General features: G+C 36.7%; 3 protein-coding genes across 4 annotated transcripts; 1 reads left to right on the top strand and 2 right to left on the bottom strand.

Moving 5' to 3' along the window:
* Positions 1-83: 83 nt before the first annotated feature.
* Positions 84-5,305, bottom strand: LOC131785843 (ubiquitin carboxyl-terminal hydrolase 1). Of its 2 annotated transcripts, none has more exons than XM_059102798.2 (5): positions 4,838-5,305; positions 3,562-3,636; positions 3,004-3,131; positions 2,234-2,785; positions 84-1,915 (listed from the first exon to the last, which is right to left on the bottom strand). In XM_059102798.2, the coding sequence occupies exons 1-5, from the start codon at positions 5,192-5,194 to the stop codon at positions 1,084-1,086; spliced, it is 1,944 nt and encodes a 647-aa protein (XP_058958781.2). In that variant the 5' UTR covers positions 5,195-5,305; the 3' UTR covers positions 84-1,083. The 2 variants fall into 2 exon arrangements, with proteins under 2 accessions (XP_058958781.2, XP_058958782.2); XM_059102799.2 differs by having other exon boundaries at positions 84-1,912.
* Positions 5,306-5,596: 291 nt separating this feature from the next.
* On the top strand, positions 5,597-10,867 carry LOC131785828 (DNA polymerase delta subunit 2). The gene is made up of 11 exons (XM_059102778.2): positions 5,597-5,928; positions 6,179-6,309; positions 6,562-6,685; positions 7,094-7,223; positions 7,510-7,615; positions 8,102-8,191; positions 8,379-8,459; positions 8,584-8,741; positions 8,976-9,103; positions 9,803-9,904; positions 9,994-10,867. The coding sequence occupies exons 1-11, from the start codon at positions 5,679-5,681 to the stop codon at positions 10,158-10,160; spliced, it is 1,467 nt and encodes a 488-aa protein (XP_058958761.2). The 5' UTR covers positions 5,597-5,678; the 3' UTR covers positions 10,161-10,867.
* Positions 10,852-15,161, bottom strand: LOC131785827 (kelch-like protein diablo). The gene is made up of 3 exons (XM_059102776.2): positions 14,209-15,161; positions 13,279-13,619; positions 10,852-13,047 (listed from the first exon to the last, which is right to left on the bottom strand). Exons 1-3 carry the CDS (start codon positions 15,135-15,137, stop codon positions 12,596-12,598), a joined length of 1,722 nt encoding a protein of 573 aa, XP_058958759.1. The 5' UTR covers positions 15,138-15,161; the 3' UTR covers positions 10,852-12,595.
* Between the last annotated feature and the right edge of the window lie 71 nt (positions 15,162-15,232).

The following is a 15,232-nucleotide window of genomic DNA, read 5'->3' as shown; positions in this document are numbered from 1 at the left end:
CAAAATAATTTGAGACAAGTTTTAGTTGTACTTTCCTTTGTTTTAGATACATTACCATAATCCTTAAACAAAGAGAAACATAACTTAAACCATGGTGAATCCTGTATAAAGTAAACTCATCTTGAGAAGACAATAAACAAAGTCCAGACATTAAAACAATTCTCTGTTGGAATGCTGAAACTGTGTTCAGCTTACAAATCCATACCTTTTACCATTAATAGGTTTTAATTCTACAGGAAAAATGCAGAGGTGACAAATCATGTTAAGCTCACAGTATGAAATGTTGCACAGTCAACTAAATATAGCCAGATTTGGCACTAGGGCATCCTGAATCTCAAACTACAGTGTTCTATGGTGAATTAGTGGGTATGGCTCACTCTAAAAGGTGAGTTTTAGGCAGAACCCTTTCAGCGGAAGGTTGATCCAAGCTGGTGGGACCAATATAATTTAATGCCGTCTTCCTGGAGGTATTTGTCCCAATAGTGAGACACCAAGGTGCCCGATTCACAGAGATAAAAGTGAAAGCCATGTTGCCAGAGCTTTCAAATCTAACACCATTGTATGGTTACTGGATTTAGACGTAAATCACAAGTAATCTACTTCATCTGAATGGACACTTGATAAAATACTAACTTCATTCCTAGTTCTATTGAAAGGGTTACTCAATAATTATACCTTACAAACTTCTAAAAGTTGGAAAAGAAAAATATTTGAAAGATGATTAAAATTTTTAATACAAAAATATCTGTCAAAGTATGACTCTATCCTGAATTTTATTGTTTCAGTTTCTTCCACATTTGAATGAAAAATTGTGACTTACTGCCTAATTCATACAAGGCAAGTATTACAGTTAAAAAAATATCATTAACAATTGAGTAGAACTTATGATGATAAATTATATTTGTGTAAAATAATTTCTTCACAAAAGGTTCCAGCCGATAGAGACAAATTTGTGGTAAGGTGAATCATGCTGTCGTGGAATTGAATACAAAGCCTTGTCCTTTTGACAATGGCAGACATAAAGATTAAATTGAGTCACAAAAATGAGCATCTTCTCCAGAAATCCATCTTCTATGCAGTAAATTAAATCATATATGGCTCAGCTAACTTGTAAAACAGCAAGTAAGGGGAGGTGAAGGATGATTCAGATGACGACAGCAATGTTTTTACATCAGATTCCTCTATGGTTCTAACTTCAGCATCATCAAAATGAATCCATTGTAATTCCTGAGTTTCTGTGACACTTGTACAAGTATGTGATGTTTGTCTAGCACCCTGCATCTGTTTTTCTTGATACTGTTGTTTGTCATTTTCTTCTTGGAAATTCAATTGCTTTATTGCACTTCTGTGAGACTTTGCACCATCTTGGTACTGAAAACTGCGGATCTTACTCACTGACTTTCCAGTTCCTGCACAGTTGTATGTTGGTGTGCTAAAATTTCTTCCTTTTTCACCATTGTGTTTGCTTTCTTCATCAGTTCTCTCATCTGGGTTAGTCTCATTTGTGGAATGCCTCTTTGATTTGTGAAAGAATTTTGTTATTCCAGAAATACATGTTGTCTTTACTTTATCAGCAGTGCTTTCTGAACTTAAGGGTTGAATTTTATCAGGTTTGTCAGCACTTGAGAAAAAGTCTGAATTGAACTCTGCAGCTAATGCTTCATAACTGTCCACCTTCTTTCCATTATGAGAGGACAATACCTGTGTGTTGCCATGCTGATAGTGTTTTGGCACCTGAACATAAGCCTGATAGTGTCCACTGCAAGATGTCATACCACTGTGCATTACAATGCCAAATAGATGGTAGGTAGGGTTAGATAGAGGACATGATTTTGAACACCACTCTTTCAAAGACAGCTCCATGGGTGTCTCAAGATTTGAAGTTATCTTGGAAACACTGTTTAATGAAAATCTGCTGAGGAAAAGAAAACAACATCAGGTGGTTGCACTCTGACAATAGGGACCTACAGCAGACCAAAACAACAACAGAAAGGGGAATGTTGTTTGAAAAAGTTTTAGTGAGTAGAGCAATACATTTTCTAACCCTTTGAAGAAGGTTAACAATCCAGCCATTTGCCAAATTCTTTTGAAAAAGATATTTTATTCATTGTTCATCACAATTTTCCTTAACTTTGCCTTCCAATATTCACAGTTCCATATGTTGTTTGCCAAAATATAAGCTTAATATGTTACACTGTTGATAGTATTAAATTATTTTCTGCTGATGGCTTACCCCAATAAAGTGTTCGCAGTAAACCTCTTGAGGTGGATTGTAAGTATGCTTGGCAGTTTGTCAAAACATGTGGATATCTCAGCTTCAGAATGGGTGAGACAATTCCCACAAAAGTATTTGTTTTCTCCTGTCAGATGTTCTATCCTGGCAAACTGAGACAGGGCCCAAGGAAGGCTTTTGCCATCTTGTCCTTTCTTTGGTGTTGGTGAAAATGTGTTAGCAGTTTTTGCATCATACACTCTTGGCTCCTGTTGAACTGGAACACTGATATCTTGGAAACTTTCAAATCGTTTCTTGGCCTCTTCACATGTCATGCATTTAGTCTGATGCAGAAGTTGTCCCTGAAACAATTCTTCCACTTTACTTATATGTTTGCTCACTTTGTTGTTACTCTTTGAATTGACAAATAGGGCATCTAAATCTCTTACAACTGTTGCATCTTCAATTTTCTTTTTAACATCATTCTCTGTATCTTGAAGATTTACAAGCAAGCTGCACAAGAATTCTTGGGCATCGTGCTGCTGTTTGTCCTCAAATATTGGATTTTGCTTCCTGTTCAAAGAGAAGATATTTAAAAAATGTTGACATGTGATTGAAAAGAGTGGTTAAAGGTCAAATTAACCATTTGTAGGTGTTTGTTTGTGTAAGCACCAAGATGTGCTTTTCAGGAAAATAGGCTGGGAAGTTTGTGTGGGTAATAATCATCATTATCTAGAGCACACCCTGACCACACACTCAGGAGGAATGTGACATGGAAAATTACAACAAACCTAAACATCTCCATGAAGCCACAAGGTATTGCAGCAAGAATCAGATGATTTCTTCTTTGCACAAGATGATCACAATTCTCTTTGTTCTCACCATAATCCAGCTCCAGCTCATTCATCTCACTGAAAAGCTAAGTAAGACAACACAACATGAATTTGTCATGGTGATATACGTCTATACAAATTTATATATATACAGCTATTTCAATTTACATTGTCAGATCAAAGCCTCAAGCCTACAAGACAAGACCGAAGGGGAATATGGGATCTTAATAGGAGTCATATCTGTTCTTGTTGCTCTTTGTTAAGACGCACAAGGCAATACTAATTGTATTTTCAGCCTCCATGTCCATCTCGCGCCGACAACCCCGAAAGCATAAAATTAATTCTAATCTACCCATACTGCCTTTCGGTCTTGTCCCGTACCCTTGAAGCTTTGATCCGACAACGTAAATTGAAATAGCTGTATATGAATTTGAAAGTCTCTGCTTAGTAACACTAAGCAGAGACTTTCAATGCACAAATAACAATGAAAATGAAAGGAATCTCTAATTATCTCACCTCTTTTAGTTTGCAAACAACTGCTCTGTGATCATTACCAGCAATGCCACAAGGGTCTATGTCTTTATCTAGGCCCTTATAATAACAAACATATTGTGTGAAATTCACATTGTAACTAGGACAGATCTCTACAATGTTCTTCAGGTGCTAAACTAAGGAGTCCTTTTGATGAAGTGTGAGGGTTAATGAAACATTATGTACCCAGTTTGTGGTAGAAGCAACTTTATCATGCAACAAATTCTGCAATCTTTGGGGAGAAGATTTGGAAAGGGATCCTTGCTGTTATCAAATTTACAACAATTAGACAGATTAAGCTGCTCTTTTCTATTAAAAAAAAGAAATCCTTGTAATGAAATGTGAGGGTTAATGAAACATTATATACCCAGTTTGCAGTAAAAACAACTATATCATCAAACAAGTTCTGCAGTCTTTGAAAGGGATTCTTGTTGTCACTGATTTTATAACAATCAAAAAGATTCAGCTGCTCTTTGCTATTTTCCTAAATTATCCCTAACAGAATTTTATTGAGTTAGTTATTATGGACAATTAGTACACTCTGTAAATTTTTTGTTTCTTTTAGATAGTCGAGAAAGCCTCTCTCTCCTAAAAATTCCTACATTTGCATCTAGACAGATGTCCTCAATATAACAATATGTCAATAACCACTGCCTGGTTAGCTCATGTGGATGAGCGCTTGACTACTGTGAGGGAGGTCAGGGTTCAAGACCCAGACTGGAACCACACTCAGAGTCTTAAAAAAAAGGAGAATGTGCTGCCTTTGCTATGATATCTGCAAATGGTTAGACATTCTAGTCTTCTTGGATAAGGAGGAAAAGTCATAGGCCTCGTCTCCTGCTTCTCCTCAGTACTGGTTAGTAGGGGGACATTAAAGAACCCACACACTTGTTGCAAAGAGTAGGGAACGTAACCCTAACCCTTGAAGAACCTTTACAAACCTGACCAAATCCGAGCATATAAGCCTTGTAGAGAGGGAATGCTTGTAATATGGTAAATAATAATAATAATAATAATAATAGTAATAATAGTAATAATAATAAAAAAAATAATGAAAGGGAAGAGAATGGTTGCTACTAATAGAGTGAACACATTCATCAAAATTATTTCATTTGACCAAAACACAAAATCGTTAACCCTTTCAGTACCCCAATGGAAGTTCGTTCCTTACATCGTGACTCAACTAATTGAGTGTCTATCTCTCGGCCTTGACTAGAAATCAAGTCTTATAACCTAACTCTGACACGAAGTAACAGATTACCTGTTCATCGTCAGCTGATTTTGAGGGATATAGCTTTCTAACGAGTGAGTCGATTTCCATGACAGATTGCATTAAGCCGGGACAAAACCGCAACACTTGCAGTACAGCGTTTGCATAGCAAATATTTCCAAGATTCTTCAGTCCAGCAAAAGGAGGAGGAATAAGAGGTTCCAATACGTCATCATCATTTGTATTCTGAGCAGTCGAGGGGCTAAATATTGGGCATAACTTCTCTCTGTTTTCGATCTCGCTCTGCGACTTCTTCTTGTTCTTAAGCTTCAATGAAAACTTGGTTCTTTTGCGAGGTGGGCTTCTTGGACTTGATGGAGGTGAATCTGTCTGAAAAACCGTCGGCATCTTGTTCAAGAAAGATTTGAGATGTTATATGTACCAGATTAAGGCTTAGATAGGTCATTGATTCCAAGAAATTTTTGAAATCTTAAGCAAATGCAAACCTACGGCTTTCATTTCCCCGCCATTCTGCCCATAATTGGATTGTTCGTGTCCAGTCTTCAAGAGTAAGTTAACTGGGGGGACTGGGTTTGAAACAATGATGGAAAAAGGGCATAAATGATAACAATTACAACCCTTGAGTTTATATCGAATTTTCCTTTTGATAATTTTTGAAATATCACCATTCAAAGATACATGTTATTTTCATTTTGACAATTTTGTTGATAATAGTTTAATAGAACGTTATAGACAAGCCCGTGGTATTTATAACACAGCGGTGTTACTTTAAAATTTATGGCGCGAAGAGTTACCCGGGAATAATGGAACATGGCGACCCTTTAGGATTACAATTCCATACTTTTTCACTGCTAAAGGAGATAAAATTGAAATGTTCACTGCACAGCAACTGGATATTAAAGCTACAGAGCTTAAGGCTGAGTTTTTGCTTTCTGAGCCTTTACATGACGAGGGACCTAAAGAGGAAGACAGGATCGAAAGAACAACTTCTTCCTACTCAAATGAATCGGAGCGCTTTTTGTTAAAAGACAGAAGCTTTTCAAGGCAGTATGCCCAGATCTACTCAGTCCGTATCATGGCAATGAGGAAGAAGTTAGCTACAGCAGCAAGAAGGAAATGGGGTTTGTAATCGATTTACTTCACAAAAATTTAGCCTCGTATTTACGGTTTGTGAGAATTGTTGCAAATCAAAACTAGCCATGGTCGGTTGCAATTCCTTAGTTTTGATTGGTTTGTAGGCCATGGTGTCTGAGTTCTTATTCCATCAACTAAAAATATGGTTGGTGCTGTTTATGTCAGCGGGAGTAGCGTTGAGGGATTTTGTCCAACTTTTGTAACAGATTTTTAAATATGTGAAATTGTGCCTTTCAGGTGGGACGGAGAGCGCATTTAAAATACAGAAACTGTCTGAAGTGAAAGCGGATGAAAAATGTTTTGTGATTGGAACTCTATTCAAGAAAATGGAAATGAAACCTAGTATTTTAAAGGAGATAAGTGAAGAGGTATGATTGATGTGAGACTGAAAATAATTAAACTGCCATTTATGATTATACCATTCAATTTCTGCAAAATTCTTGTCTAAGTTTTATGCATACAGTACAAGCTATTAGATTCATAAATACTAGAAATAACTGTATGATTACAGATGAAACTTGTACAATAAAATAAATACCACCAGCAGAATGAGTCTTTTTTCCTGAACCAACTGTCAAGTCCATCTATTGAAAGGTTTACCTTGTTCATTTTGTTGGCAGCATAATTTGATGCCACAGCCCTCTAGAGATAGATTTACCGAAGATAGTGATGAACTTTTGATAGAGGACGAAACAGAGAGAGTGTCACTTACTGGTAACATACAAGTTGGAACATGTGTAACAGGTATTTTGGCAATCACACACTCACACAGATTTCCTTCATCTATCATTCCAGAATTGTCACAGACCATAGATCATTGACAACAATAATAAACAATGAATGAACTAAAACAGAGAACTAATTCTACCAATGCATCAGAACACCTAGATCACAATTGACTCACACTACTTGAGTCAGCCATAAACATCACAGCAAAACTTACCTTGATGATCATACCTAACTGACAAAGAACTTCTCATGACTCTGATGATGACTTCCACTCAGTTTGTCCAAGCAGCAGTCACTGTCAACATTAAAGCCCTTTACAGGATTACTGTTGTTGCTTTGATCTGACCACATGACCAACAGTACTTCTAGACTCCAATCATTAACTATTTTGAGTTTTTACTAATGGTTATTTGTTAATTTCAGGAAGTTTAGTAGCACTCTGTGGTTGTACAATTGACAGTGGTAAATTTGCTGTTGAAGATTATTGTTTCAGTGGCCTTCCTTACCAAACTGTACCAAACCTTGATCAACATTTGTCCAAGGGTGAAGATTGGTGAGATAGTTTCTTTGAAGTTTTCTCTCTTGCCCTATTTGCTTTTGTCATACTCATTCATGAGATATATATTTATTAACAAAGGATGACTTTAAGAAAGCCTAAGCTCTTTAAGTAATCGTTATGCTGACCAACTTAAAACTTTCTTTCACTTCCTTATAGCTTCCTAGAGTGAGTTGTGTGGTAGGGCTGGTCACTACAATGATTATAATTATCTTGATGGTAGATTTTTTAATGAGTCTATATAGAGGTATATCTGAGAGCTTAATTTCTTTTTCATTTTAAGTTATGTTGCTTTTATCTCTGGTCTTGGATTTGGTGATAAAAGTCAGGATTTACTCAGCCTTCAGCTTTTTTCTGATTTGGTGATTGGAGAGCTTGGTTGTGTACAGGTGAGATTTGTTTCATATTGAGAGTAAGATTATTTACCAAAATGAAGAAAGACCTCTGGAAGCGATCTCATGGCCACTCTCTTGGTATGGCATACAGCCAGCTGAATCATATTGGTTATGGCTTGGGAAGGAATGAATTGTTAACCTTTGAAGAAAAGTTTATCCCACAAGGCTTCATTGTAGAGAGTAACTTAACTTGGTACTCATAAGAAATGCACTCCGGCAGACTGTACTTCAAATAATGATTTTTGCCAGAAAGTTTCTTTGTTTGTATCACTTGTATCACTTTTTTCAAAATATTTTCCTTTTGGATGTATTTGTGCCTTGATAGAGACCCTCTTACTTAAGGTTATGACCCAAAATTGAGACCCTAATGGTCATACCAGATTTTAGTGACCTCCACTTATAATTTACTGCATAGGCTTGAAATTTAAGATGATCACTTGCTGGAAATTAATTTTACATTGTAACCCATTGAATAACTAGGATCAAGAATCTTGTGCAAAGATAAGCCGAGTTATCATTGCTGGAAATTCCTTGAGCCATTATACACTTAATAAAGACAGTGAAGCAAAGGTACGCTATTTACAACTTTTTGGCATTCTTGTCTTCTCTGTGTTTGATGTAGTATGAATTATTTTCCATCAGCTTATGATTAACAGTTTTTTATAATGAAGAGAGTGTTATGGGGATTTGCATATTTATAATTTAGATTATTGCACTTGTGACAAACAGTACATTAAAACATGACTGTTCCCAACAGGCAAAGTATTTGACTAGAAATACTGAGGCTGGTAGTGTGGAGGCTATGAAGAGGTTGGATGAATTTGTAATGCGACTGGCTGTAAGTAATGCAGAATGTTTCTGAAGTTAAGATTTTGAAATCATACCATGTGAATTGTGGTTTTCTGAATAATATTGAACACGAATGAACAATATGGTGAATTAATTGACATTTCCATCACTAGTCATGTGTTCCAGTAGACATAATGCCTGGGGAGTTTGATCCTGCTAATCACACAGTGCCACAGCAACCTTTTCATCGCTGCATGTTTCCCCAAGCAGCTGCTTATCCAACATTTCAAAGTGTGACCAACCCATATGAAGCTGTAATTGGTGGACTAAGGTAACGTTTTCCACAGAGTACAACCTGCAGTCTGTCCTGTAACTGCATGGTTGGGTAAAGTAGGGAAATCTATATGTATGTATAACCCTATATAAAGATTAGAAAGTTGACCAGGACCTATTGATAGAGGTTTTTGTGATTTAAATCATTTATGATCATGAAAGAAACTCCTTATGAACTTAATTTTTGTGGCAGTTTGCTTGAATTATTTTCATTTTAAAACTTTATTTGCAGAATCCTTGGAACCTCAGGACAAAATGTTCAAGACATTCACAGGGTTTCAACATTTGAAGATGGTTTGGACATTCTAGAACACAGCATGAATTGGGGTCACATTGCACCCACAGCTCCAGACACCTTAGGTAGTTGTCTGAGGAATTCACTTCCTTTTTATGCTAAAGCAAAATTGGAGGCTTGGGGAGAACAGGGGGAGTGTTGGTTCAAACAGTTTTTTCGCACTGGGTATTTACACAAGGTCAAACCTCAATCATGGGTTTATGCAATCAGTGGGCCTTGGGCTTTCTCTATAAGAGGGTTGTTTTGATGAAATAAATGTCCTTCTGCTGTAAGCTTTTGGCCCTCTTGATGCTCAAGGATACAGGACAAAAAAATAAAGTTGGACCAAGGCTGGTAGGGTGGTGACCTCCTAAATGAACAAAACAAACAAAGAGAGTTGAAGATAAGAAACAGCACACATTGTGTTGTAGAGCTGTGTTTAACAGGGGCTGTCACAGATCAATATCAGTATCTGGGAAACTGCCCACCTACCCCTCCCCTAACTCAACATTAACCCTAACTTGTTATCAATTGACTGGTGTTGAGTTAAGGGAGGGTAGATGGGCAGTTGCCCAGATACTGCTATTGATCTGCTGTCACCATGATGGAGAATCAATAACTTAGTGCTTGGTGCACAGGATTCCTGATTAGAAATATATATGTTCAAGCACTGAGTCTTTTTCTTCTGTTTCTGGACTTACCAGCAAGTGCTCATCATAGGTATTCTCAGCAATGGTGATTAGCTTTTTTGTGGCCATTTGCCATTTTCACACTTCTTTTTTCAGGGTGTTACCCATACTATGAGAAGGATCCTTTTATTTTGGAGAAATGTCCACATGTGTACTTCGTTGGCAATCAACACAAGTATGCAAGCAAATTTATCCATGGTAAGCATGCAAGTAACAATGAATTGATCAAAGAAAAGAATTACTTTATTCAGCGTTGATTTTAATTTATAGTTACCGTCTCTCTTTAGGTGAAAATGGTCAGAAAGTGTTGTTGGTGACAGTTCCTGCCTTCTCCAGTACAAAGACATGTGTGATGCTTAATTTAAGAACACTAACCTGCCACCCAATGAGCTTTTCTGCTCTTCCATCAACACTAAATGTTAAGGCATCAATTAAAGCACAGATGGAAATTTAACTGTAACCAAAAGTGGTTCTAGCATTTAGACATTGTGTTGTTACCACTGTTTAGAAAAAGAACAATCAAGTCATGGGATAGTACCTACTTTGTACAAAATTAAGTTTGTGCTGTGTTTCCTCGTTACAGACCGAAAAATAAACTAATTCAATTTGCAGAAATTAAGTCAAGGTTTGCTTCAGTTCCCATATCCATATACCTTGTGCATACAATAGAATTTTCCTCACCCTTTAGTGTGCATTGGTGTATCAAGCATTTCATTGTCAGGTTTGTGATCTATAAGTGGATTTAAAGGCATCCATTGTGAACCTTAGATTCCACAACTTCTGCAGGCAGCATACTGTAATAAATGAACAGACTGTTGCCTTAATGTATAGGACAATTTTCCTTGCTTCTGAAGTTCAATTTTGCTCAGTTAAAGAGGGGACCATAGCCTCTTTCAGCACTAGCCTCATCTGAAGGAAAAGGGTTAATTAGGTTTAGTGATTAATGCAACATTTAAGGTTCTAGAGCAAAGGACATAGTCCCACACAAAAAAGTGTATGAATGGATTGTGTGATGTGGAAAAATGAAGGGGAAAAGAGGGCAAGAAAATCCATTCAAATCAGTTCAGTGAGTTTGGCGAAACAAGATACACAGATATAAAGATAGAGTGGATGAGACAGTTGTACAAAGCAACCTTGACAGAGAAAAAGATTTCAAATTTTATTCAATTTGATTCCCAAATTTACTAGAATTTAGTTCAAAGCAGCTTCTATTTTAATCCTAACACAAAAAGTACTCCAATAGAGCACATATTAAACATTTCTCTGACAGTAACACAGAATAACGTTAGTGTACAGCCATCTTACATTTGCATTAAGTAAATATGTCTCTAATGTAAATTATTTCCAAAATTAGAATCTTTGTAACTGAGGTCATTAATCAGATCTCAATAATATTATTCTAACTATCTTCAACAAATTTTAACATTAATGTAAAATATAACTTTCATCATAATAATCTAGAGACTTAGTACACCTTAACTACTAGTACAAGACTTCCCAATTAGTAATGAGCAAATTCAACTATGTCTCTAACATTTTTGCAAGAAGTGAGAGGCACTAACTTAAGGGGAATGCTTCATTGCATGATGCTAATTCTAATACATTAAACACCTAATAATCTCTTGTGAAGTCTTTACTTTGCAATATGTATGGACACAGTACTCTCAATGAAAGAATATTAAAATAGAATAATAGTAACTTAGACTAAACTGTGCAATTTTTGACTAGTAATCAATCCATGGAGTGGTTCTAATAAATTGAACAATGCATCAGGGAAAAAAAGAAAATCTTCTTAGAAAATAAAGAATAAAACAACATCAATTTAGAGACCTTTAGACACAAAAAGAGAAACATGAGATGAGAGTGATGAGAATTACTCAAACTTGGGCTGTAGTTGCTTAAAGGTCCACAATGTCATACAGCAATTAAATTGTAGGCAGTGGATAAAGCTGATTGTTTTGTTGTTGTTGTTATTATTATTATTATTATTATTACAGGTTCTAGATAAACAATTTTTAAAAGGTGGACACTGGTGTCCAAACTGGAATTAGGGTCAGAAAAATTTCATTAAGTGCAAATACAAACATACTGCATTGTATGCCAGATTGGAATTGATCTGCAAAAATGTACCAAACATAAAAATGATTAAAATTTTTGTGACAATCAGACTCGAGTATTTCAAGGAACTGCAATAAACAGGGATGATGAACCCAACCCTTGAATTCTTACTAGCAAAAACAACCAACTACAATCATATTTTATACAGAATATGAATCTGCAGACAAATTTTGTTGCAATGCAAACTTAAAAATGAAAGGCAGCGCTATTTGCTTCTGTTAGTTAGGTGACATTGGTTATAAAAAAGATGCAACATGGTGGTGCAACAACTGAGCGTGTCTTGGCAGGAAAAGCTTATGTCTACAACTAAGTAATGACACCACATTAAAAAGGATTAAGCTTGGATTTTGCTCAAAAAATACAATTTAACTGACTACCAAAAGAAAGAAACAACATATTAAACTTTTACAAATAGACATACGTGATGAAAGAATTTTCCTATTTAATATATTATTAAAGCAAATAGCTTTTACTAAGGGTTCATATTTAACGAAGATGAAATTTTACAAAATGACAGATACCTTATTTTCTCTTTTTGTTAATTGATGTGTTCAGATATAAGTCAATAAGCATGTTTGTGAAGTTTTAGTTTTGACTTCATTCTGAGAAATATTTTCTAAAAGCAACAGGGGACTTTTCCTGTGTTTTAATGGTCTCATCCAAACACTTGAGGTTGAAAGAATTCTTCTGTGTGTCAACATTCGACATAACTACCTAAAATTCCCCTAAACCCAAACCATTCCACAAAGATTATATTCCATCACTTATATATTAAACAGGGCTGTGTAAAACTGCAACCCCTGCTGCAGCCCGACATCTTGTCATAGGAACTACATCTTCCCATTGGTCATTTCTTGGATCATATGCCTCCACTGTGTTAAGATATGATGGACCATCAATACCTCCAACGGCATAAACCCAGCAACCATAGGTCATTACACAAACACCATCACGACATGAATTGAGAGGAGCAACTTCTATCCATGCATTCTTACGGGGTTCAAACATCTCAACTATATCAAGCCTTGATGCACCATCAAAACCACCAATAGCATAGATGTAACCATCTAAAGCTGCAGCTCCAATCCCAGCCCTGGGCCGACTCATGGGGGGTAGAAGAGTCCATCTGTTTGTATGAGGATCATAGCATTCAATTGAGTTGAGGAATGAGACTCCATCGTTACCACCAATCACAAAGATGAGGTCTCCAAGCTGTGCCACTCCTGTTTGAACAAGAACTCTTATTATCCATAGCAACAATGGTCTATCTTGTATACACTTGACAATCTAGATACTATATCAAAAAGTTCAATATTTTGCATCTTGACACTAAATCAGCCAAATATTCATTAAATTAAACTTGAATGGATAATTAATATGAAATTTTCACCCTTTCTGGATGATCACAAACAACCATTGCAATAAAAGGAACTGTGAAGGAATCTGTTACATACCAGGGAAGCTGCGGGTAATATTTGTAGGTGCAACAAAACTCCAGATATCAACCAGTGGGTCATATCTTTCAACTGTTTTTAAACATGATCGCCCATCATAACCACCCATTGCATACATTGCTTCACCAAGAACACCAACTCCAACACCAGAGCGACTAGTATTAAGTGCCTTGACATACATCCACTGGTTTGTCTCTAATGAAAAGCGTTCCACTGTGCTCAAACGCGAATACCCATCTGAACCACCAACAGCATACAGGAAGCCTCCTAAACTTCCAGTACCAAGTTGTTGCCTTGGGACATTAAGTGGTGGGGCTTGCTGCCAAATGTTTGTTTGTAAACTGGTGATAAGGGAAAGAAATGACACAAATATTGTCCGCTAATCAACCATGCATGCATACAGCTTTAACCATGCACTTCCCATATTTGAGTAGAAGCTTTAATTTATCTGCACATTGCAGTAAGAGAACTATTTACAATTTAACGATCTTAAGAAGAGAACCAGTATATGAACCTGTTGGCCAATAAAAAGAAGAGGGAAAATTTTTTTTCATTTACATCCTTCAGACATGCCAGGGTGATTTTGATCACACCTCTCTCAAGGTGTAAATTTTACTTAGCTAGAAAATTATCTCCTCTAGAAGAATGCCAAAATTTTATCCCAAAAAAGACATTGTTCCAAATAATAAAGATCTGGTTTTAAAAGAGAAAGAACCTTTAATCCTGACTGTTCCAGCCTGTTTTGATAAATAAATGTTTCAGATATTCGGCTTTGCTCGAGTTGGAAGTTAATATTTTTACAATAAAAAACAAAAAAAGAAAAACTAAAATATACAGCGGCTGTATATACAGACGCTGTTGAACTTGAGTTAAACTTTAACTTCAGATGAGTGCCATCAATCAATGACTAAAAGGAAGTCGGTAACCTACCTGTAGCACTCCACTGTATTTGAAATAGTTTCCCCGGCTTCTTTTCCTCCAACCGCATATAATGTTCCCATCATAGATTTTCTGGGTTTCATACGATCTGTGCGAAACAGTCCTCGCTGCTCAGGTATCAGATGATACTTCTTCGCTTCATCCAATAAATCTCTACATTTCAAATTGGAGCGTATCAAGTTGTCTGCATCAATTCGGTCCAGAAGGTAATGTTTTGAAATCAAAGGCATTCGAACGAACTCTATCAAATGAGGGAGTTGTTTCACGCGATTGTTTAGGTCATGCTTTACCCAAGACATAACAGCTTCATACACTTCCTCTTCAGCAATTATGTTCAAGTCATCGCTTGAGACCACTTTCACCAGTAACTCACTCGGTAGCAAAGCATATTCCTCTGATTTCATAACATCCCGAAAGTTTTCCAACACAAAATTGTCCACAACTTCTAGGAAATTAGTACAGCCATGAGTTTCCGTAAATTTCCTGATTCCCAAGCAGTTCGAAGGATCCAACTGTGTTTCCAAAAATTGACAGCATAAATCTCGCACTTCGTGAAATTGCACCAACGATGCCGTTGACAATATGGTTTGTACATTTTCAACATTGACATCAAGCTTTCCCGTGTAAGCAAAATCCACTAACATTTGGATCACAGAGGCGTCTATATCTTTCATGGTAATAACTTTTTGTCGGCTCTCGACCAGATCGCTCGTAAACATGGCGTAGAAGTACGAACTGCAGGCTGCCAATACCGCCCTGTGAGTTGGAATATGTTCGTCTCCAATTTTAAGAACGACATCACACAGCTTAAGGCAATCTTTCCTGTGTTTGTTCATGGTTTCCAGAACGCGGACACTGTGTGACAAGGGCGAAAAAGGAGACGAAACATCCCAGTCCACAAGTCTTCCCGCGACATCCATGGTCCTGATTTGTTAGGAATGTCATCTAATTGTTTCTCGTCGTGGGTAGTAGGTTTGTGAGGCCTGGGCCTTAGTTTAAAGAGAGGTTCTGTGTG

Source organism: Pocillopora verrucosa, chromosome 8, assembly GCF_036669915.1.
Source record: "Pocillopora verrucosa isolate sample1 chromosome 8, ASM3666991v2, whole genome shotgun sequence".
NCBI classification, from domain to species: Eukaryota; Metazoa; Cnidaria; class Anthozoa; order Scleractinia; family Pocilloporidae; genus Pocillopora; species Pocillopora verrucosa.
This window is presented reverse-complemented; position numbering and strand designations above follow the sequence as displayed.

Bases quoted from the DNA above. Each gene is read 5' to 3' on its own strand.
- LOC131785843 (XM_059102798.2), bottom strand. From the start codon at position 5,194: ATGCCGACGGTTTTTCAGACAGATTCACCTCCATCAAGTCCAAGAAGC. The intron at 3,637-4,837 runs GTAATCTGTTAC...TGTTATTATAAG, and splicing joins AATCAGCTGACGATGAACAG to GGCCTAGATAAAGACATAGA. The intron at 2,786-3,003 runs GTTTGTTGTAAT...CTCTTTGAACAG, and splicing joins GGCTTCATGGAGATGTTTAG to GAAGCAAAATCCAATATTTG.
- LOC131785828 (XM_059102778.2), top strand. From the start codon at position 5,679: ATGTTCACTGCACAGCAACTGGATATTAAAGCTACAGAGCTTAAGGCT. The intron at 7,616-8,101 runs GTGAGATTTGTT...TTGAATAACTAG, and splicing joins GAGAGCTTGGTTGTGTACAG to GATCAAGAATCTTGTGCAAA. The intron at 8,460-8,583 runs GTAAGTAATGCA...TTCCATCACTAG, and splicing joins AATTTGTAATGCGACTGGCT to TCATGTGTTCCAGTAGACAT.
- LOC131785827 (XM_059102776.2), bottom strand. From the start codon at position 15,137: ATGGATGTCGCGGGAAGACTTGTGGACTGGGATGTTTCGTCTCCTTTT. The intron at 13,620-14,208 runs GTAGGTTACCGA...CCTTATCACCAG, and splicing joins AATACAGTGGAGTGCTACAG to TTTACAAACAAACATTTGGC. The intron at 13,048-13,278 runs GTATGTAACAGA...TTGTTCAAACAG, and splicing joins TATTACCCGCAGCTTCCCTG to GAGTGGCACAGCTTGGAGAC.